The 23,535-nt window shown below is 33.6% G+C and overlaps 1 protein-coding gene across 1 annotated transcript in view; it reads left to right on the forward strand.

Moving 5' to 3' along the window:
- LOC108908516 (S phase cyclin A-associated protein in the endoplasmic reticulum-like) overlaps positions 1-22,561 on the forward strand; it is a gene marked incomplete at its 5' end in the record, with an annotated part of 35,192 nt that extends 12,631 nt beyond the window's left edge. Inside the window, 3 exons of the mRNA XM_018712573.1 lie at positions 5,911-6,105; positions 19,777-19,947; positions 22,063-22,561. Coding sequence (XP_018568089.1) covers positions 5,911-6,105; positions 19,777-19,947; positions 22,063-22,143 — 447 coding nt within the window. The remainder of the gene's footprint in view (positions 1-5,910; positions 6,106-19,776; positions 19,948-22,062) is intronic.
- Between the last annotated feature and the right edge of the window lie 974 nt (positions 22,562-23,535).

Genomic DNA, 23,535 nt, shown 5'->3' on the forward strand with positions numbered 1-23,535 from the left:
GACCTGTAAAAAATTACCTTTTCTGTTATAATTCTCTTATTAGTTAAGAAATAATCTTTAATAATAATAGTAATCAGTCTTTAAATTTAAAAGTGGTTTGGACATTTTCAAAAAATTTATATTAAAACTCTTTATGAATAAGCCCTAAAAAGATATTAGTTAGCTCGTGCTCGAAGTAGCACACATCTTCCCCGGCGTGCTTCGGGAGTCAGTGTATCCTTCTGGGAGTAGGCGCGTGCCCATCCAAGTACCGTAGTATTCCCAGCGGACGTCCTAGGACTAACAAACCTACTCACTAACGCACACCACAATTCGATTTTACAACGACCCACGTTCCTGCAGAATGCATAACAGATGATTCACTTACTGCCCCGTAACCTAATGGACCATATTCCCAGAGATTTGTGGCCCGTGCAACATTTTAAAATGGCGATTATCACATCGACAGTCGTAGGCAATTGACAGTGCCATATGGAGATGGTTTTGGATCTATAGTCTGTTTAGAAATGAAAGAAAGTAATAAAAGCTTATTATGTATGCAAATCGTAGATAAATGTAGTACTGGTGCTTATATTCAATATTTTTATATTATGTATTATCGGTATAGATGAGGTGTACTTTTAAAAAAAACTTTGTGTGACCGGGTTATACTAAATTGTAGCAGGTAGCTAAAATTTAATCCCCGACAATCCGTCTTTGTCTATGCCGCTTCAATTTCTCGGTCCATTTCTCTTGTAAGTAAACAATGTAAAAACAGCATTTCAAAACATGAGGCTACTTTAAGCATCATAACCGGGTTAAGAGGGTTTTTAGTAATTCAAATAAAATTATTCAATATTATTATCAAAATATTTATTTAAATTTAATGAATAGACTTTTATTCCACACAAAAATATATGTATTTTGAAAATTCAAATTATGGTGAGTAAATGTAGTGTTGTATAAATGTACAATAAAGAAAATAAAAAAGTAGGTATATTAAAATTCATCCTCTGAATATTCTGATGAATTATCTTCGTCTCCTAGATTGATAACGATAGGTTCCACAGTAACGTCAATTAAATTATCGAGTTCCCACATTTTCTCCTCTTCTTTTTGTACATGATGTATACATCTTTGCCAGTTATCTGCAGTTACTCGTTCCAAGGAATTTTTTAACAAAATTTTCACGTCACTTAATTTAAACGTCGTATTATTTCGCGCTACATCTCCTTTTACCTGCGCCCAGACTAATTCGATTGGGTTAAGTTCACAGTGATAAGGTGGTAACCGTAGTACCGTTATTTGGCGATTTGTTGCCATTTCATCGATAACATATTTTTTCTGATCTTTATTAAGATTGACAAGTGTCAAAAGTTCCTTTTTCACCATATTTGTTTCAAAAGAAATGTTTTTTCCGGATAACCATTGAATTATATCGGCTTTCCTCCAAGCAGTCGTAGGCGTCCGCTCGGTCTGCCGTGAATGGTAACTGGCATTATCCATGACAATTACAGACCCCGGAGGAATAAGATCCAACATCTGTGTAAAATACTCTTCGAAAACATCTGCGTTCATGTCTTCGTGATAGTCACCTGTATTTTTAGATTCAAATAAAAGTAAACCGCCATCTACAAAACCACTGGCACTACCTATATGTGTCACTATTAATCTTCGCCCTTTACCTGAAGGTGCCTTGAACCCTGTTGAAAGTCCATCCAAAAATGCTTGTCGAAAACTTTTTACATTTTTATCTTGCCATACTTTTGTTACAGTATATCCCTCGTTGACCCAAGTTTCGTCTAGATAATAAATATTCCTCCCTTCGTCACGGAATTTTCTAATTGATCTTAAGTAGGATCTTCGCCAACAAATAATTTCATCTTTATCGATAAGAACTGACTTCCTGTTCTGCTTTTCCCAGCAAAAATTCAACTCTCGTAAGACGGCCCATAATTTGCTTCTACTGATTTTTGGCAAATCGTTGTCCTCTGAAAGTTCACTTAAAATTTTGTTTAGCGTTGGTATTTCTTTTTTAAAATAAAATGAGTGTACTTTTCTGCGAATGACATTTTTGAAGAAATCATCTATAACGACTTTTGACCTCCCTGTAGATGATTTTGGGGGATTTACAGTATCTTGTTCATTTTTTGTTTCCTTTAAAAGTCTGTAGATAGTCGATTTTCCAATCCCTGTCATTTTGGAACACTTTTCCACGATGTCGTCAACACTGTTGGTAGGATTTTGGTGTTTCAATGCATTAAATACATTTAATATAATAATCTTCTCATTCTGAGACAGCGCACATCTTTTCACGCGTTTAGCAGGTACGTAATCTGATAAGCTCGACATTTTACCCAAACAATATTATATCCACTGGCACAATAGTCACTAAACACAAGTCGAATTTTACTCTACTGCACTAGCACGTCTTCGTATATTCAGCTCTAAGACTGGATTGATCTGTCACAATACACTGGCTCCTGCCCTATGATGTATCCAGTAAAATATACTAATGTACACCCATTACCTGTTAGCATTAGTGTTACCCGATAATTACCTGAAACGAAATAATACCACGCCCATGGCCGGTTCTTATCTCGGGGTTTTATTACTCCCTTTCATTTCCAAACAGACTATAGTTGTATTATTATGGAAGAAAATAAGTTGTCTACCTAATGCCACGTGAAAAACAGAAAAACAAGTATTCTACAGGGTGTCTCCAAAGGATCTATACAAGGCTCCACCAGATATGGTACGTCTCAACATAAATCGATTTAACTGCCTTAGTCAAAGAATTGATAATAACGGAGCTAGATGCAGGGTATTAAAGTTGAAAAATAAATAACATTTTCTTTAATATCTTTCGATTACTTCGAACTAATTTCGTGAAAATTCGTATCCGGGGGTTTTTTGGGACGAGAAATTCGAATTTATTGATTTCGTTGTATCTTCTAGAGGGCGTCACAAGCAACTATTGGGACGCATTTATCTTGCCAAAACTTTTCTGCTTAAAAAAGGTAAAAACCTTGCTAATACCTCTAAAGCCAACCGTTTTTTACAAAAAAAGGCATTTCAATTTATAAATGCATAAAAAAATTGTTTAAAAGTTATTTTCAACTCCATTGAACAACATATGTATCTTTTAATACAGGTCAATAATAATTAGTTATTTTTTAGATTTTTAGATCGTTTAGTTTGGTTATATTGTTTAGATAGTGTTAGATTGTTAAATAAACGAAATTTAAACTTAAAATTGTACTGTTTCCTTTAAAGGCATATTTCTTGCTAATAAACGATTGCTCCTAATAGTTGAAAATAACTAATTTTTATACATTTACATATTTAAATGACTTTTTTTAATGGTTTGCTTTAGGTATATTAGCAAGGTATACCTTTCTTAAGCAGAAAAGTTGGGGAAAAGATTTTTCCAACCCAAAGTGAAATACACCGTGGCACAAAATAGTTTTGGCAGTTTAAATGCGTCCTAATGGTCGCTTGATAAATTCGAATTTCTAATCCCAAAACACCCCCGCTTTCGAAATTTCACAGAATTAGCTAGAATAAAATGTTCAATAATAATAATAATTCGTAACTAATATTCGTAGTCATAAAGGTTTTATGTAATATTACACACCAGATCATTGACTATTTTTTTACAATAGGAGTGTAATTTAACTTTTTTTCTGTAATTCACTCTAAATGTAATTTACATCAAAACATGTAATAACTCGCGTTTTTATTTATTGATACACTGTTCTATAGGTCTAAAAACTCAACTACAGAACAGTACGGTAAATAGAAAAAAATATGTATTTAGAAGAATCATTAAAAAAAAACAAGAATGGATAAAAGTACATACAATAAAACAAAAAAGTACGTGCTTAAAACAATTTTGTCATTAATATAAAAAGGGAACATCAATAGTTAAAAATTGCATAGCATCAGCTGAAATTCAATGATTTTATTTTGGTAGCATTGGAATTGAAAATATCTAATTAATTTCCTAATAAATTACAACAGTTACACATTGTGTATGTAGGCGAATATTTTAATATTATTTTTTCGATAAGATATAAAAAGTGTTTCCTTTTCTTGAATTGACAGACGAGTAGTATATAGTGGCAACGACAGATTGTGGAAAACACCATCTATTTTCAAATTAAGCTTATCATTCTTTGTACTGCAAAGACAGATTGTGGAAGACACTATCTATTTTAAAATTAAGTTTAACAAGCTTTCTTCAAATATTCTGTATAAATGAATTATAGTGAGGAGACCAAATAGTTGCATAATTTTCAAGCTTAGAACAAACACAAAATAAAAGAATAATATTACAAAGTTTTTAATACGTTTATTTGAATGAAATCTTACTGTTTCTGACTATGTGTAAATTCACACTGATATACACATACTTTACGCGGAATACAGTAAAAATACAAAAAAGATTAGGAGTAAAACATTTTATAATGTAAAAAGTATTATCGTAAAAACTTGTAATTGCTGAATGTGGACTAAATTCATTTAAATTTTTTGCGTGTTGCAAATTGTTGCAAATATGTAAAATCCTTCAAATACAAGTTCAGTTTGCCTCTTTTCATTTTAAGGATAAAAACTGAAAATTTTTATTTCGCTTTTATTTTCTTTTAATCGAAAAATGGAAACACTTCAAATTCGGATATTATTATTATTATTCCATAGTTCAAAGTATTTTTCTGAATAAAATAACAAAAGAAAAATTTATCTGTTCTGATAAGTAGGAATGTCTCTACCATAAAAGGTGATTTAAGTTCTGAAATTACAACTAATTCTTGTTTTTTGTTTTTAACTTCTCATTGTTACAAGATTCAGGATCGTTGATATGTATGAAAACGGTCGATTTTCTCCTAAAGCGAGATAGCTATCGAAACATCAATTGTTTTAGGGTTATTTATACAAAAATATTTTAGTCCATCAAGTTGCCTTTCTAATGAATGTTTCTAGCCCCATAATAACGCCACGTCGTTCTTTTGTCTAATAGTGATTATCTTGGCAATACATGTCAAAAATATATTTAGTGTGACTAATTTTCTCGCAAAAATGGAACGTTTAAGTGAAACCGAGCGTATTGAAGTTTTAATGATCACAGGATATGGTGATAGAAGATGAAGTTGTGACGAAGTGGAATATTTTTCATGCATCCCGATCGGGAACGTATTTCTAAGTCAACTGTTTCAAAAACATTGCAGCGTTTTCATGAAACTGTAGTTGTTACAAATCGACGAAAAAGTGAAAGACCCTGTATAAGAAAAGAATTACTATTTTTTCTTCTATGAAACAAGCACCTACTTTTAGAATTACTTACGGTATATTCAATTATAGGTAAACTTATTTTAGATTTAAAAAATAATAACTGATTTTGCGAATAGAATACAAGACACCTTTTATATTTGAAATTCAATTAGGAACCAAATGCACATCAATATTTTCAAAATACTCAGTGGCGTCGAAATTCTGGGTCTTTTGTATATAGTGCCTCGTAGTATATTGGCCACTAATAATTGTCTACAAATTCAATGCATTTCAATTTGATTTCATTTAATTAAATCACTGGACTATGTTTCATCAGTCCACTTCAAACACTTTCAGAGATATTTGTGTGTATGTTATATTTTTCAAAATTTTGCCTCCTGCGCCTCGAAAACTAGTTTCCTAAGACCAAATTATAAAGCAAAGTACATGAATTACAGGTATTGTAATTTCAAAATTTAAAGTGAAAGTACGTTATACTTGTTATACCACCTAAGACAATAAAAATCCCCTCTCTTTCATTTTCAAGTGATTCATTGGATAAACAATTAAAAAATTTATATGTAATTGATTTTTTCGTTAAAATGAAAAACATATTTACGAACACCAACTTCTTGTTCTAAAATCATTTCTTTGTTACAGGAGGTTCTAGGTGCGGAAGGAATATCTTTGCAGTTCCGGCATATTTGCAGTCACCTTCTCTGGTGCTGTGCCTCTCCCACTATTCCGAAAACCAATGGAAAAGAAGATTCCATCAGCGCCGATGCCTATCAGGAGCTACTCCATCAGGTTATCATAGTCACCGGTTATTTCGCCATCGAAAACAACGAAAACCAGGTATGTTTACGGAGTATTCAGTGGGATGATAATGATGTGATTTGTCACTCATATATAATCTATGTTAAAAGTCATTAATGAAAACACAAAAAACAGGAACCAGTCATGTATTAAATAAATACATACGTAGTCTTTGTATCTCCTGAAATTAATATTGGAATATCTAACAGATATACGAGAGTCACCCAGAATATATTGCGTATTTGCTTTAAATGAAACATTATCTAGGCATTATCAATTAAAAATGTATATTAATTTTGTTGTATCATAAATCATTGTTTATTTTCCTTTGTAGTCACCACCAAAGTCTAAATATTTTTCGCAACATTGAATGACCCTTTGTATTCCGAGAGCATTCTTCGCACAACCATTTGTTTACGGTCAATTTTTATTGTTCTTTGTCTGATTTGTCATTGGAGTAAACCGATTTTCAGTCAAGAAATGCTTAAGAATATTTTCTTCATATTTGTAAAGAAAATATACACCAAATAATGTGGTGGTGTATTTGCGGTCCTTATCAACTTACCTTTGGAATATTTTCTTTATTCTAGTACTAATTCTCAAATAAAATTTTTGCCGCATGTACATCGCTCTCGACGTACACACGTCTCTTCACAGGTTTTGATAAAGAAAAACTAACAACTACAATACATGAGATGATTGTTAGGATGCGAGGAACAATATCAGTAACTTTTTTTGGCTTTTCATCGAAGTTGAATAATAAGAAAAGCCTTATAAACAACTAAAACCAGCATTTTCATTGAAATTTCACAACTGTCTAAGCTGCTATTAATTGTTAAATGAATAAATTAATAATATAATAATCTTGCAAAATAAAGTTCAAGCTTTAAAATGAGATGTGCCTCTCAAACCGCCCAATAAAACCATAGATATGGTAAAATTGGAGCGCGCGGAGACAACAAATGTAAGATACTTGCACCAAATTTGCAATAACTTTGGTTAAAGTTAATCGTTTTTTTTTAATTTCCAAAAAAATATATATTTGTTATGAGAAAACGTAACTATTAATGCATAAAAATTGTACTAGCTATGAAAATAAACTTTTTACAGCCATTTAAACATTTAATTTGTTAATAACAATTAAACTAGCCACTTTCACGCTTTGCGACCAAGTTTTTTTGATTCAGGAGGTTAAAGTACTTCAGAATAAGTTGTTTGCAGCCTTGGCACTCTAATTGGCCACGGAACCCTATCTGGCTCCTAGACTAAAAACACCGACCATAAAAATAACAAATCGACACAGACACGTGTTGCCAGTCCCATCGGAGAAACAATAAATGTTAAGTTCAGGGATACACGGCTCTTAACAGAACCGGACTCGGTTTGCTAATTTAGGTTCACACAAAATATGTTCACACCAAATATGTAAGAAAATATGTAAAAATGAATTCTTAAGTTTTCTGTTTAATAACTGGAAATAATCACTTGACCCTGTTTTTAAATATACCCTAAAATGCGCATATTCGGAAACTTAAACTTCCCCAAAATTGCAAATGTGTTTTCTATAATTTTTTAGGATGCAAATAATAGTTATCGATTGATTTACATTTTTCTTATATATATCCATGCAGAGTGTTAATGAACTTATATCAAATATTTGTGGATTTGTGTTGAGTAAGATGTAATTTTAAAATCTGACTTACCTCAACCTTGCAAGAAGCCACCTTTTGAAAACTGCTGATTTTCATAGATGTTCGATGTATTTAGTTGCACACAAGCTTCAGCGCGATGTATCCAATTCGCTCGCACACGTTACTACATTGCCACGTCCTCTCGAATCGTATTACAAGCTTTGGCAATAAGTTGTCGCAGTTGGTCGATGTCACGAACTTCCGTGGAATACACAGCACTTTTCAAATATCCTCAGAAAAAGAAGTGAGATCCGGGTATCGGGGGAGGGGGGGGGTCATCTAACTAGGCTCCCGCGGCCTATCTAGCGATCGGGAAAAATACTGTTTAGAAAGTCGCACACTCACCAAAAAAAGTGAGCGGGGGCTCCCTTTGCAAAAAATCTAGATATGAAGCATTTAAGCGTCTAGGCAATTCAAAAGGTCCTATTAAAGTGTCACTAACGATACTGGCCCACTTGTTAACTGAAAACTGTTGCTGAAAAGCACCGTGACGTATTTCGTGTGGATTTTTAATAGTCCAGTGGTGAGTATTGTGGACGTTACGTATGGTGTACATACATTTCGACTGAAACATGCTTCACCTGTAACAAGTATTTGCGCTGTAAATCGAGGATTTCTTGCATGTTCCTGAAGCAACCATTCGCAAAAACCTTGACTTAGTGAAAAATCCTCAGGAGTAAGCGCTTGAACACGTTGAATATGAAATGGGTACAACATCGGTGTCCAAAATTCATTACACTACAGCAAAAAATTTTCGCGGTGTGGGAGCACGTCGTTCAGGATATCTTGCACGGTACCTACACTTGACAAGCTCTGTGGGCATTTTCGTTTCCTTCTCCATAAATTGTGAGCATATAATATTCGCGATTGCTAAATAAATGTGACATTTTCAAAAGAAAACTTGGAAATACGGCTATTAAATGTACTCTCGAAAAATAGCACAGCAATCACTACAACAATGTATTACAAACTGACTTTCGAATCCAGTCCAGATTCATAAGAAACCTACAAATTCGTAAAAAGTGTTGCAGAATTTTTTGTAAGTACTCGCCGCGATAAAATACATGTATTTCAGCAGTTCCAAAACAGTTTTAAACACATTTTTAATTAGCTTTTTTCTCTAAGACCTTAAATTTCCCATACAAGTTTGTACCATACATCAGTTAACTCAGTTTTTGCTCCTTTTTCAGGCCTTTAAATTTTTGACATAAGTTCATTAACACCTTGTATATGCATTTAAAAATCAATGGGATTTTGATCAAAATGGGTATGGCGTAATATTTTGGAAAGTGTAGAATAACGTGGTATTATTAGAATCATCAAAATTTAGGATTTATTGAAAAATATTCAAACTATTTTTTTACTTACTTTAATGATTTTTACATCTATAAATAATTGTATGAATATTTAAATATACACGCAGACTACAACTTAAAAGGGTTTTTTTCTGATGCATAAAATAAAATCATGGAACAAAAGCCGGAACAAAATCTAGTAAAAGACTGAAATGAAAATGGGGAGGATGAGCCGAGTACGTCCCTGTTGAGAGCCGCACCTCCAGAACTCTCGATCATTTCGGTAAGTAGCAGCGCATAGGATTTTGATTACTTTCGGTGTTTGCAAAATGAATATTAAAAAAAATTAATATCCGTAAATATTTACGTCACTGGACTCATTTACCTGTACATTGCGAATTATAAGGTGAAGATAATACACCGGAAACCAATCACGATGATTAGTCGCCGGTCGCCGTTCTCTCCCCGATCGACGCCCCGCGAGCGAAAAAACAATTGCCGTTTGACGGCGTCGGTGACGATGGAATCAAGCGGGCTATTATCTAACGCGCGGGGTTCGACGTCAGCGGAGCGGACAGACACGTGTCCGTCGTGTCCTGTCACGCCGTGCGACCGGAAGCGCAATCAAATGGCCCGCGGAACGGTAACAGGTAATGAGCGTCGATATGGTGTGTCGAAGTGAGGCGCTCTTTGATAAGTAACACACGAACGTCCTGATCAAAAACGCACAGTAATGGTTTTCTATTACTTAATGGCAAATTTTGATAATAGTACCTACATTTCATTAAAAAAAAGCGAATGTTGAAGTTTTGCTTTGATGGGATTTTAATCAACTTTTTTGTTTTAACGCCGCATTCCTACTGCTCCTGTTCCACACTTGCTTTATTCGTATTAGTCCAATAATTATTACAGCTTCCTGATGATATCTGTAATAGAAAAGTCTTATATGAAAAAGTTCTGTCTTCGCGTTTTTTTTTTGTAAATTAAAGTTTATTTATTCAACGAAAATGAAGGCCGACCCTGTGTTATTTATTAAAAACTTTTGAAATGTTTTTATGCGACTCGAGATGCAACCTTATAATTTAAGTCGGTATAATCTAATACCTACGAGTAATACTAAAAGAAGGTTAGGTTATATTGTCAAAATATTTGTGCAGTCAACTGATTTTGTATTTGTATGGAATTCATTATTCACTTAATTATTAAATATTAAGCGACCCATCAGTGTTAAAAAGTGAAAGACTCCAAACAAAAGTTTTTATTTTGTAATTCCAAGATAGTGACAGTGTAATTTTTATAAAGAAGTAAAAAATAAGAATAGCGTGCCGATTACATTAAAAACGAGATTCTTATTTCTTACTTTGCTTAATTTTTTAGTTTGTGTACAAACTAGTTTTACAATCAACCGAGAAAACAATGCATTTAATATTTCCGAACGTGTCGATATGGTGTTAGTGTATGGTGCAGCCGGAGAAAATGAGCTCGTGGCGACTAGCTTGTACCGGGAACGATGGCCACAACGTCACCCCCCCATGTACAACTACAATTCTACGGTGCGTTCAGCGGCTGCGAGATACGGGAAGTGTTATTCATCGAGGAGAAGGCCGTGGTCAGCAAGTGAACCTTAATGTTGAAGTGCAGTGTTGGAAAATCTTGACGAAAACCCCACAATTAGTACTCAACGACTCGCACAGCAAGTAGGAACCTCATCGCGTACCGTAGATCGCATCTTTAGGCGTCAGCTGTTGCAGATGGTTTTTACGGCAATGTGCCAATAAAGTAGACTTTCCTATGTATGTTTGTGTAACAGATGAGGCGACATTTACCCATGATGAAGTGAATTTCCATAATATCCACATATGGGCCGATGAAAATCCTCACGCGATTAGGGAAACTCATTTTCAACATCGGTTCTCGGTAAATGTTTGGGTTGGCATAATAGGCGATGTACTTGTTGGTCTCTATTTCTTTGAAGGACGACTAAATGGGCCAACATATGCTGACTTTTTGGAGAACCGGTTACCTGAATTATTGGACGATGTGGCATTAGAAGTTCGGGCACGCATGTTTTATCTTCAAGATGGGGCTCCTCCACATAGTACTCGAGAAGTAACGACACTTTTGAATGAAATGTTTCCTCAGCGATGGATTGGACGCTTTGGTCCTGTGCCGTGGCCACCTCGGTCACCCGATCTAACTCCAATGGACTTTTATCTTTGGAGTCACTTGAAGTCATTGGTTTACAATACTCCAATTACTACGGTGGAAGAATTGCAAAACCGTATACTTGAAGCTGCCGACACAATTAGGGAATACCTGGAATTTGGGAAAATATTCGCCAAAATTGGGTGCGTTGGTGCCATGCCTGTATATTCTAAAAATGGTAAGTTTTATTTCATTTTGTTCCATATTTTAATGGAGTTTGTTTAGTGCACGCAGTTGGCAACTACAGACGCTTACGGATGTGGTTTTGTTTGCGAACTCTTGCAGTAACAATAATGCATTTAAGATAATTATTACTGTAAATTATTATAATAAGAAAATATCAGTTTTTTTTTTGAATATCTATTTTTCTTAGTTTGTACTTTTGCATTGAAAAATTGAGAATAATCTTTCAGCGTTTAGGCGGCTGGTCTACAGCACGTAACTCATCGTACAGCACACGGACAGGACCGTTCCAGAGAAAATATTTTGATCCATAATTGAACTTGAAAAAAAAACGCAAAAATAGAACTTATTCGTATAAGACTTTTCTATTACAAATATCGTTAGGAAGTTGTAGTTTAATTTTTATAGATTATATACACCACCGGCCACACCTTGTATGTATATAGGTATTTTTTTCGTCCACCATTTCCATTTTTTTCACCCGTAATTGGATTGTAAGAATATGTACGCATCATAGCATTTCCCATGTTAAATAGTCATATTTTTGGCATTATCAAAAACAAAAACAAATCGATAAATAATTCGAGAATAATTCACAGAATTTGATTTCGCATTGCAGAAATAATGGGTACTTATGTCTCAATAATAGGAAATTGCATCCGATCCTCCTTAAATAAAGTCAGGATTAACATTTCACAAACCGGCCTTCTTTTAAAAATCTAATTCGTGTTTAACTACGCTTCGCATTTAAAGAATATATTTGGTTCACAACTCCATAACCATGAAATATCCTAGAAAACAAATCCACCAAAAATACTGTAGTTCATTATTTCTAACCTATCGACACAAACGAAAACTTCAGATATTTTCTTTATCAGTTTGGAATTTATCTTGAAAATCAAGCTTGTGCACGTGTTACAATTATTTTATTTTCAATGGTTTGTAAAGTAACTTGAATAATTTAATTCAGAATTTTTAGTTAAAATTTTCGTACCTGTAACTGTTATTTATCATAGTACGTAATTTTTCATATTAGACAGCTAGTTGCTACTTATGTTATTGAAGGTTTGGTTAAACAATGGGCACTTACAACCGTTGCCGTGGTCTCGAGCCAGCAAGAAGCCGAGGCATGGTAATGGACAAGGGTGTCTTTAGGTATGGCGGTGTGTGCCGAGATAAGAGACGCGGCCGGAGAGCCGAGCCGGTTCGGAGAGGCGGATTTAATGGCGCCCGCGCTATCTTAATGATGGTAAACAGCCGACGCAGCCCGCTGGCTGCAGGAATGCAGACATTTTCATAATAAACCACGAACGCTGCCTGCCGCCTAATCGCCCGAATGACTAATCTAGGCCGTACGGCTTACCCGGTCCACTGGAGAACAATAGTTTTTGTTTATCTTAGCTGGTCTACAAGAAAGCACCTCGACAAGGTAGAAGCAAAGATTCAGTTAATAGTCTTCTTCAAAACTTTGTTAGAAATGGGAGATTTTCAAATTAAAATTACTAAGGTTTCGGAAACCTTTCAAAAATATACCATATCGAGAGCTTTCCAAAAATACCAAATACCAAATATATAGTACCTAAATGTTTAAAAAATGTGAAGTTCCTGTAAAATTTGTTACCTAATCGAGACATCAGATTCGGTTTTCCGTCAACCAACGTTTGGGCAGGCATTTTAGGCGATCGGCTAATCGGACCGTTTGTGTTGCCTAATCGATTGAATGGTGAGGATTATTACAATTTTTTAGTTAACGACTTGCCAGGACTTTTGGAAGATGTCCCTTTAATTGAACGCCAAAGCATATGGTTTATGCAGGATGGGGCGCCACCTCACTACCTACATAATGTAAGACAACTCTTAAATGAGTTGTATGGAGAAAAATGGATAGGCCGAGGAGGTCCTGTTCCCTGGCCTCCGCGTTCCCCTGACCTTAACCCCCTGGACTATTTTTTGTGGGGTCAACTTAAGGCAAAGCTAGGCACATTTAGCTATTGTCTGCAGTAGTAATTAGTTCTTTAATTAGTAAGTGTAACTCTAAATTTAAATAGTCTTAGTTTATGTCCTAAATTATTTATTAAATGATCGGATCCTTCATAACTGCAATTTATTTGTGAAAAAAAAACAGTTTTGTTTGAGCCCTTTTAAGGGCATATAACTTCCTAAGTTTTAGGACACATGTTAATACAAACTTTTTGGCTTATTTTAATGAGTTATAAACGCAGCAGAAGTTTGGAACCCTATTTTAGAAACACCCTGTATACGAGGTACTGAATATTAAGCTCAAATTGCTACGTTATACAAAAAAAAATAAAAAACTAACAAACTGTACTATAACTTTGGCTTTATTTAAAATACCACGAACGGTCGGGGTGGCAAGCGTGCTGTAGACTGAACTTTACTTTAGGGGTTGGCCGCCAGCTTTTAGACAGTGGAGATGGCCGCGGGTAAATTGAAAGAAATTCAAAAGAGGGCGCCACCCGTTTTCAACCCCGGATAGTGAGTGCCACAGGTGATAAAGTCCAATCTACTAGCCTTCGATGTTACAAAACGGGAACTAATCATTTAAATAAATTATAAAGGGTGATTCACAACTTATCCAAAAAATTTGGGAATAAATGCGCCATGAGGAATGGAGCCAATATCGTAAAAAAATTGTTTTTTAATTCCTTATAGTTTCCGAGAAAAAAAATATTGAAGTTGTAGTACATTCAACCATTACATAGCTGGACAACTGTAGTCTCTAGCGTCATTCGCAATACGCGCGAAGAGCCACGTGGCCTCAGCGACTCCGAATACTGAAATCCGATTTTACAATCGTCGTTGCGTTAGTGTTTACCTGTTATCTGTGGTGTTTACAATAGTTTTTTAGTAGTTAGTGTCAAAAATGACTTGCGTGTATAGCAACTCGGAGTTGATGGATATCGTTTTAATTTATGATGAAGCAAGACAAGATTTTGTATTATGGTGAAGCATTTGTGTTATAGTGAAGCAAGACAACATTTGTGTTAGTTCGTAGAAATTGAATAAAACGGACCCAAATGTGTTTACATGTCGGTGAATAAAATTTTGAATAGTTATTGTTCGTATGTCAAATTAATTAATAATAACAATAACGGCAAAAGCAGTTGAATTTGCTGATAAAAGGTGCTATAAAATTCTACTTATTTCTTCCTTGCGAAAGTTTTTGTCCGTTTTTATCACACTTTGCCGCATTGTACGAGGTCAAGTTTTACACTAGACCAGTTTCCAGTACCATGCAGAAGTGTATTTTTAAATCATTTTCGAACTGCCCTTTTTGATTTTTTTTTTAATAAGTTCTGAATCACCCTGTATATCCAGGTATGACTGAAATAGTCTGTCTCCCAATTTTTTCACTTCCGTTTTGTTTTTGTTGGATACCTGACACTAATTCAACTTCTATTTGACTCACTTCTTTTGCTGCGGCTCCTCTCTTAACTTTAACGAAATCATTCTTAATATGGATCAAATCGTCTGTATCATAATCTGTCTCTATTTCCACATTTCACTGGTAATATTTTCATTCCCAAGATGTGATTCTAACATATTACCTAACATTTACATAATTTTCATTATACTTATACAATTGATGAAAATCATGTTCTGTGAGATATTTCTAATTCTGTTTAACAATTTATTTTTCTGTTCTTTCAACAGCTAATTTATTTCTTTTTAGAGTTATTATATGATAATGTAACTTAAACTTCCTTTCGCGTATTACTGTTGTTGCAGTTTATTTGGGCAAAAACCCTTTCAGCAAATTATTTCTTGAATTTTTTTGTGATGCTTTCCAATAAGGATTATTTGAAAAAGCATTTGTCTTACGTCGATACTGTGCCAGTACAACTTAATATCAGTTTTATCCATACTTCTTCATTGCGTTATTGGTAATAAAGTTTATTATTTTATGTCAATGTATAAGTATTATTTTATTGTCAATATCTACATTCTTCACTAGAAATCAAACCTGGTTTGTCATCCTCCAGTACTGGTTTTACAGAAATTACATACCGGAAACTTTCCCGGAAAGTTTCCCGAGAAGCTTACTATGAATATTTAGAGAAAGTTTCTTAAAACTTTTAAATTTTCCGGGAAATTCCTAAAAATGGAAATTCAAAAAGCGGAAAGTTTCTTTTGTCTATCTCTAAAAGATGGAAATAGTAGCTAATTGAAAACTAGTTGAAATAATATTTATTAATTGACAATACAGGGTATCCGATAAGTATCTACTAATTTCTCGTCAGCGTATAGAGGAGGTCAAAATGACACTAGGACTTCCTATAATTTGTTTCGTAATTGTCCTCCTGTGGATAAATTGGGCATCATAGAGATACCCAAATATTTACATTTTGTACTGTCTTACATATTGTGATAAAATTTTGCCTTAGCGTATTTTTAATAGCATAGCGTTCCACTATACTTTTATATTTTAGTAACATTTTGTTTTTTTTTAAATCGCAAGAAAATTTACTACAGCTTTGTTCTCTACTATTTTGTCTTAGATAAGTAAAAAGATGAGGGTAAAATATTTTGTGGAAGATTATACAAAACCAATTATAATGTCAAAAGTCACATTTTCGTAATTATTATAGTAAGTGTTCCCTATCGATATGTTCAAATTTTAGGAGCATAAATTAGATTTAATAACAAAATTCAAAAACAAAATATTGATAGGGCGACCTTTATTCATTCCAAGGTTACAAATCTACAAAGTTTTGAAGGCTAAATGTACATTTTAAATTCGTAAACCACATAAAAATGTATCTTATTTCACATTTAATTAATGATATTTTTAATGTCCCCTCTGGTGGAAGCTTGTGCTTATATCTTCACAGGTGAAGTGACAATTCTTGTTTGCAATAATCGCTTTCATGTCAATTTGGTAATCTAGATTACCATGCAACACAACCACCATGATCATAGACAAAATTTGCCAATGGAAGCAATGGTGAATACATGAAAATTATTAAAAAAAGAATACAAACCAATGAAAAACAATTAAATTTATTTTCTGATTTGGTGGCGGGTTGGCTAAGAAAAATTTTCATTTAGTTTATTAATTTAAATTTGTTATTTACTCTCCATGACTACTACTTATTTTTGTTACTTGCGTAATTAATTTTTCTAGGATTGATACTGAATGATAAGCTTACCTGGAATGCACAGTTGAAAAAAAGTGGAAAGTAAGACAAAGCAGACATTGTGTGTATGTAATCATCTCATCCGCACAACCTGAGGACTGAAGCCAATGATGTCATATTTTATGGCTCTGGAAATTCTGAATAAAATCCATAGTATGGGTCTGTTTGGGTAGAACGGGGGCGATAACATCGACCTCGAATGCTGCGCTCGAAGTCATACTAAATCTACCACTGCTTCATATAGTGCTGGAAAGAGAAGCGAGGTATGGTTGGTTTACGGACGGCTCCAAAGATGCCAGGGAGACGGGTGCAGGAATACATGGCCCAGATAGCGTGCAAGCTACAGTCTGGAGAGGTTTCCCATTATATTTCAACCAGAAATTTTCGCGATAATGGCGTGTTTAGCAGACAATGAACGTATAGAGGTTATAGACAGAAACTCGTATACATATTCTCTGACAGTCAATGCTTTAGACACTCACAAGGTTAGTTCAAAATTTGTATGGCAATGTTTACAAATGCCGACTGAACTGGCTACAACTAATAAGTTAGACTATGTTGGGTGATAAAGGCATTGACGGAAATGAGAAAGCGGATGAACTTGGTAAATGAGCTTGAATAAAATATGGCTAAGTAAAGTGACTGCATTTATAACGATACACTGTTACTTTAAGAAGCATCTATGACACTTCTGGGAAAACCCTTTCTGGAAGCCAAGGAGCTGAGAGAAGTATCGGCAAAGAAGCTTCTAGACTTTACAAAAGGAACAAATGGAAAAACTCTTTCTGGAATCCAAGGGGCTGAGAGAAGTGTCTGAAAGGAAGCTTTTGGTCTTTGTAAAATGAAGAAAATTACTTGCTGAATAGGACTGAATAGTGGCACGCACAATGGGCCTGATAAGGCCGGGGTGCTATAGGGCTTGAACAGAACCAAACCACTGGTAGGATAAGAAAAAAAAGGAATTGTTTCTTTATTACTATTTATACTATTTTATAGATCATTGATTTCATTTGAATCATAAAATTTAAATCCTCTACTTTTAGAATGGCGTAAAGTTGATGAAAGTGTCATCGATTTCATTTTAATCATAACAGTTGTTCGCCTTCTATCAATGGATTCCTATTCTAACGCATCCGTAATTATATTGGTGAAAAGCTTATCTTTTTATGTTATACTTATAAATGAAATTAAAGAAAAATACTTCATAGCCCGTTTTTGTGACGACGAGAAAACGGAAAAGTAGGCTATGGTAATGTATATTTAAAAGCCAAAGTTTAGTATTATTACATCATATGTATACTGTATTCAGTTATAATACAAATGAAAATAGATAATATACTTACTTTCTATTCATAGTGGAAAAACAATACCGTTATAAACTCGGTAGTAAATTTTCCCGTTGAAACATTGGATATTGATTCGCGTAGATAGGTACGTTTCAATACGATCTAATTTACAAACGTCTAATTCACGCTCTGCCCTAATGATTAAATTAAATATTAACATGCAAACTAGTCTTTTGTCACGGAAATTACTCGCTAGATAGCTATCTGATCACCTCGACCTATTTAATAATTCATAATAGAGGCGTATCGATATGCCATTAAGCTCATTTATACGCCCATATGATCGTATATTTTTGTACGTTTAGGTGCATTACCGTAATAGCCGTTTTTGACTTTATTGAAATGGCTGTGTGTTTAATAAACACATAGCTTTTTATATTTTTATATTCCCATTCTTCATTAAATGTTTGCTGGCCTAATGAAAACAAATTGAAGCAAACAAAAAATATTGTCGAATATACTCATATTACCTTTCTTTTGTTTATGGTAAATCTTTGTTTCCCGTCGTAATTTTATTCAAGATTAAATGGTTTTAGTTGAATATTATGTTATTTGCAAATTGTAAGTATTAAAACCAAGGTAATCACTCGATTCTTATTTTATACGAGGTTTGATCAAAAAGTAACGGCATTTGTTAATTTTTTCAGAAAGTATTTATTCTTCAATTTTTGTCCCATCCCATTCAAAGTAGTCCCCCTTTGATATTGTACACTTATGCCAACGTAGTTTCCAGTTTGAGAAACACTGGTGAAACGCCTCTTTAGGTATCATCTTGAGCACGGTTTGTGATTTTGCCTTTATCTCATCGATTGTTGGAAAACGTTGTCCTTTGAGTATCCTTTTGAGTTTGGGAAATAGGAGAAAGTCAAAGGTGTCATGTCCGGAGAACACAGTGATTGCGGCATCACATGCATGCCATGCCGTATGTAGGTCGCCGCCACTTACAGACTTACATTACACTTTTGCATTTCCATAGTTTTGGCTAGGAATCTTTGACCAGTCCTTGTTGTTCTCGGGCTAGGTTCTGTGGTGGCAGAACGGCTATAAGAATTCCTAGGCCAGCCATGATGTTCATTTCGGTTCTTATTGTTGATTTTAAGGCTGCTACGGACCGCTCTTCAAACAATCTGAATGTCTTTTTTTCTACAACACTCTTTATAAAAGTAGATAATATGGCATTTATAAGAGTATAAAATATAAATCTTATCATATAACAAATCGCTAAAATCAGAAAATGCGCAAACCTATAAAATTGTGAAAATCCAGTATGACATCCATGAGAAAAACAAAAGTTGACTGTTATTTCTTCAACCCGATAAACGCACTGGCTAATACAGCACTTTTATTATCCCTAAGAAACACTCCTAACAAATCCAACATTTTCAATTTTTTGTAGACAATTTCCAGACAAAAAAAGAAATATTACATTTCTATTCAGCACGTTATTCTTTACCAAAATCAGCAATTTTACCCTAATTTGAACGACTTTGTCTCAAAGTAACCAAAATCTCGATGTTGTAGTTTGAAAACGGGCATTCGGTATATCACCATAATCATTACTTTAGAACATCTAGGACTAATATCTAAATACCATAGATGTAAGAAGATATAGATAAAACATACAAGTAGTCTGATTTAAAATTATAATTCCCTCAATTAAGCCACGGAAATATATTGCAGTCGTTGTTCTCTCTATCCCTTCCAAACTCTGTTGAATGCCATTTGAGACTTGAGTAACTATTCAGATGAATTTAAATTGTAATCGCCTTATCGAAGACTTTACTGTATACTTCATAATATATCAATACATCAATAATTTTCCTTGTTACAGATGCTCTTGGTCAGCGGACAACCACCGTCGGTTCTACAACAGCTGTGCTCCTTACCTTTCCCTTACTTTTCCGTATATTCCTTAACCAATATTCTGTTTCCAACGCTTTTGGCCTGCTGTTCCGGAAATCCGCAAACCACATCAGTGCTTAAACAGGAGCTTTCGTATGACGTAAGTATTCCTTCATCTCACAGAGAAATTACTACTCATTTAAAAGGGCGAGATAACTAAAATTGCACTTCTTTGGTCTCAGTATTTCTATGTCAAAATTGTAAGAATTGAAATGATGGCTTTTCGTTGTTTCCAGTTTTTACCAAATAAAACTTTTCAAATAAAATTACTGGGATAGGAATTAACAATGGATATTGATGAAATGTATGTAAAAGACGATCAATCCAATAGTCAACATGTGTGCCGAAGGCCGATTTAATGTCGTACATAATATAGGTTCTAATTATTCCAAAGAAACGTATTGAAAAAAAAAATTCAGAAAGTTGCTCTTTACACCTAAGAAAGTAGGAGTTGCAAAACAGCATTATAAACAAAAGCCGCTCGGGAATCCGCTCTTTTTACACTAAATGGAGCTTAGAAATTAAATAAAACCATTTTTTTAATTGTCTCTAAAATTCCAGTCTGACACATCCAATAGTTAATTAACAATTAACGTGGTAACATCTGTTTTGGGAACAAAGACGCGTTTTAATTACCGTAAAAGTAAGCTCTATTTAATGCAGTAAGTTTATGTGAAAAAAAAATTAGAAAACTAGCTTTTAGTGACATGCATAAAAAATTACTGGTCTGCCATCTTTGGCAGTCCGCCATATTGGATTTAGAATGACGTCACTTAGCTAACCATGCATTGTCATCCAAACTAAACGTGTATGCAAAATTTCAGCTCAATCGGTTGGGGATAACTGTTTTAAAATCCAGTTGCAAGATTTATCCCATACTAACAAGGCAAGTTAAATAAAAACTTGTAAAAAGAGCGAATTCTCGAGCGGTCTTTGCCTGAGCCTGGAACAATTGTTCAATTGTATTTATAACGCTATTTTGCACATCCTACTTTGTAAAGAAATTATTGAAATTTTTCTTTTTCGATACGTTTCATTGGATCAACTATATCTACGATACTAATTTCCAAAATTAACGTTTAGTTATTAAACAATTAGTTGCAAAAAATTAACGAAATTAATTAACAAAGAGTCAAACGGCCTTAGGTAGACATGTTGGCCATTAGATTGACCGTCTTTTCCATAAATTTCATCAATATGTATCACTTTTTGCAAAAGGTAATGCGCAATTTTCGAAAACTGACTTTTTGGCGGCGCATCTTTATTTTACAGTTAACATTTAGTTTTTTAATTATTATTCTACATAACCTTCTCTCTCATAAAGTGCAATGAAAGGTCTACTAATAATTTTTTTAATTTTTCGATTGGACTAATTGGCCAAAATATTTTTATATAAATAGAATATTTTTTTATATCTACCGACTTATCACAATGAAATGAAAAAAACATTTCTGGAATCGCTGACTCTATTGATAGCTCGGCTGGCTCTGTTTACAAGTGTTTACACAAGTCGTTGTATATAAAGATGTTTGATGAGTTTTCATCAGCAGCTTCATATGCTACCACCATCATTCTTTCTATATTGATAAGCCATTCCAGATGATTTATTCGTATTTATTAACACACACGCCAGACAAACTGTCTTTTCACAAAAATAAATTACAGTTAACACGTCCAGAATCCATAAAAGTAAATGACAAACATTTTTCACTAACCATTTTGCCTCAAACTGAAATAAAACTGATGATAACAAAGAAAGGGATAAATAGTGGACGGTGCGCTGTCTACGAACACAACTATTCACCTCTTTTTATATAAGTACGGAAAATTACCAGAGGTTAGCAGTAAGTTTTAACAATTTCCATTATTCATTTTCAACATCTTTTTGCTGTTTCTACAGTTTCGATTATTGAAAATACATTCTACTTACCATTAAAAAATCATATGTATCTTTGTAAACATCCAACATAACTTATGAGATGTTTTATTAATGCTACTGTATCACGAAATTGAGGAGAAATGTTAAATTATTTCAGTTCTATTTATTCTAGCCAAAATCTTAGTAGTAAACTATTTGTTACCACTTGACAATAATATTACTTTTAGTTTGTAACGCAAATGATTAGCTATAGTTTTTTTCATTATAATAAAAAAAATACCTCCCCGACTCAACTCATGAAAGCTTACTTTTAACAAAAATCTTGATTTTTTCTAGCTTCTAGAAGAATTTCGCAATTCAGATACCGGCAAGCAACACCGCTTAGTTAAGTTATTATCCAAAAAGACAGTAGTTTAATCCAAGGCACTGTAATGAAAATTAATAAATGTAGTAACTACTTTGTAATTACTTTGTACTTTTATGATGTATTATTCCACTAGTTATTAGAAATTTAAGTTCTGTTTAATCCCTAGTAAATTTATTAACTTTCTGGATCAAATTTTACACTGTTACTGCTCACGGAAAGACTGATCGTAATTCATAGTATGTACGGGTCAGTTCTGCTTTACGGCGAGGATGAGCATTTGTTTCAAATGTGATGTGTAAGGTTTGTGACTATATTTAACATTATTTAATAATAAATTGTATCTTCGTTATAATTTTAAAATGCAGCACTCTTTTATTTATTTGAAAATTCCTTTAGTTCTCTTGTGATCTAGTTTATAATTAATGACAAATATTCGAAAGGTCAAATCCTAATATATTTTTATGTATACTTGTATTCTATTAGCTTTTTTATGCAATAAACAATTGAAGAATTAAAAAATAATGTTTATGTTCCTTTTTTCCATAATTACCCACTTAAAACTTACTAACATACCAAAATGTTTACTTTAAAATATACAGGGTGTTAAAATAGATGATTAAAATAAGGACTACGAGCTGCTTTATGAATTTCTCATAAGAGTTTTGAAAACCAATAACAAGAAAAACAAGAGCATACAAATTTTACAAATTATAGAAAACATTTTAACCGATATTGCTGACACTATTTAAAAAATAATAATAAGAAATGTACTTAAAAAAAATGTTAGGGATGATAATGAGTTACGATAAATCCATTTTTCGAAACACACGATTCTCCATAAACTCGTAATAATTACAATGGAATAATAATAATTACAATCAATTAAATTTGAAACCAATATCTCGAAAGTCGTGGAGGTTATTATGAAAAAACGATTTTGAAGTTTATGTTTTATCACCCCGTATCCTTTAAGAGATTCATTTCTATAGACAGGTAAGTTCACCGAATTCATTTTACTTTTATCTCAAAAGTCTGTTGTTACCGAATTAACCTTCTTTTTGGGACACCCTATACATAGATATTTTCCTCATACGAATCTTTAGTTGTTGAGAATAATGTCGCAGACATTGTTCACAAGTTACATCATTTTCATCTTCATCTTTTCAGTGAAATTATCAAAATAGCCTTAGAGATCTAAATAAGGTAAGTCAGATGGATGCACCAAAATGGGAATTTTCGTAATTTGAATTGTCAATCTTTTGTATGCTGGTATCTTTTTGACTAAAAAGCCCCTAATCGCTCTTCACATGTCACTTTTTTATCTTAAATCGAGAAAATATTTATTTAATCTTCAATTTTTATTCCATCCTCTTCAAAGTAGTCGTACTATATTTTTCCAGTTTGAGAAACACTGATGGAACGCCTCTTTAGGTATCATCTTG

Source organism: Anoplophora glabripennis, unplaced genomic scaffold, assembly GCF_000390285.2.
Source record: "Anoplophora glabripennis isolate ALB-LARVAE unplaced genomic scaffold, Agla_2.0 scaffold313, whole genome shotgun sequence".
NCBI lineage: Eukaryota > Metazoa > Arthropoda > Insecta > Coleoptera > Cerambycidae > Anoplophora > Anoplophora glabripennis.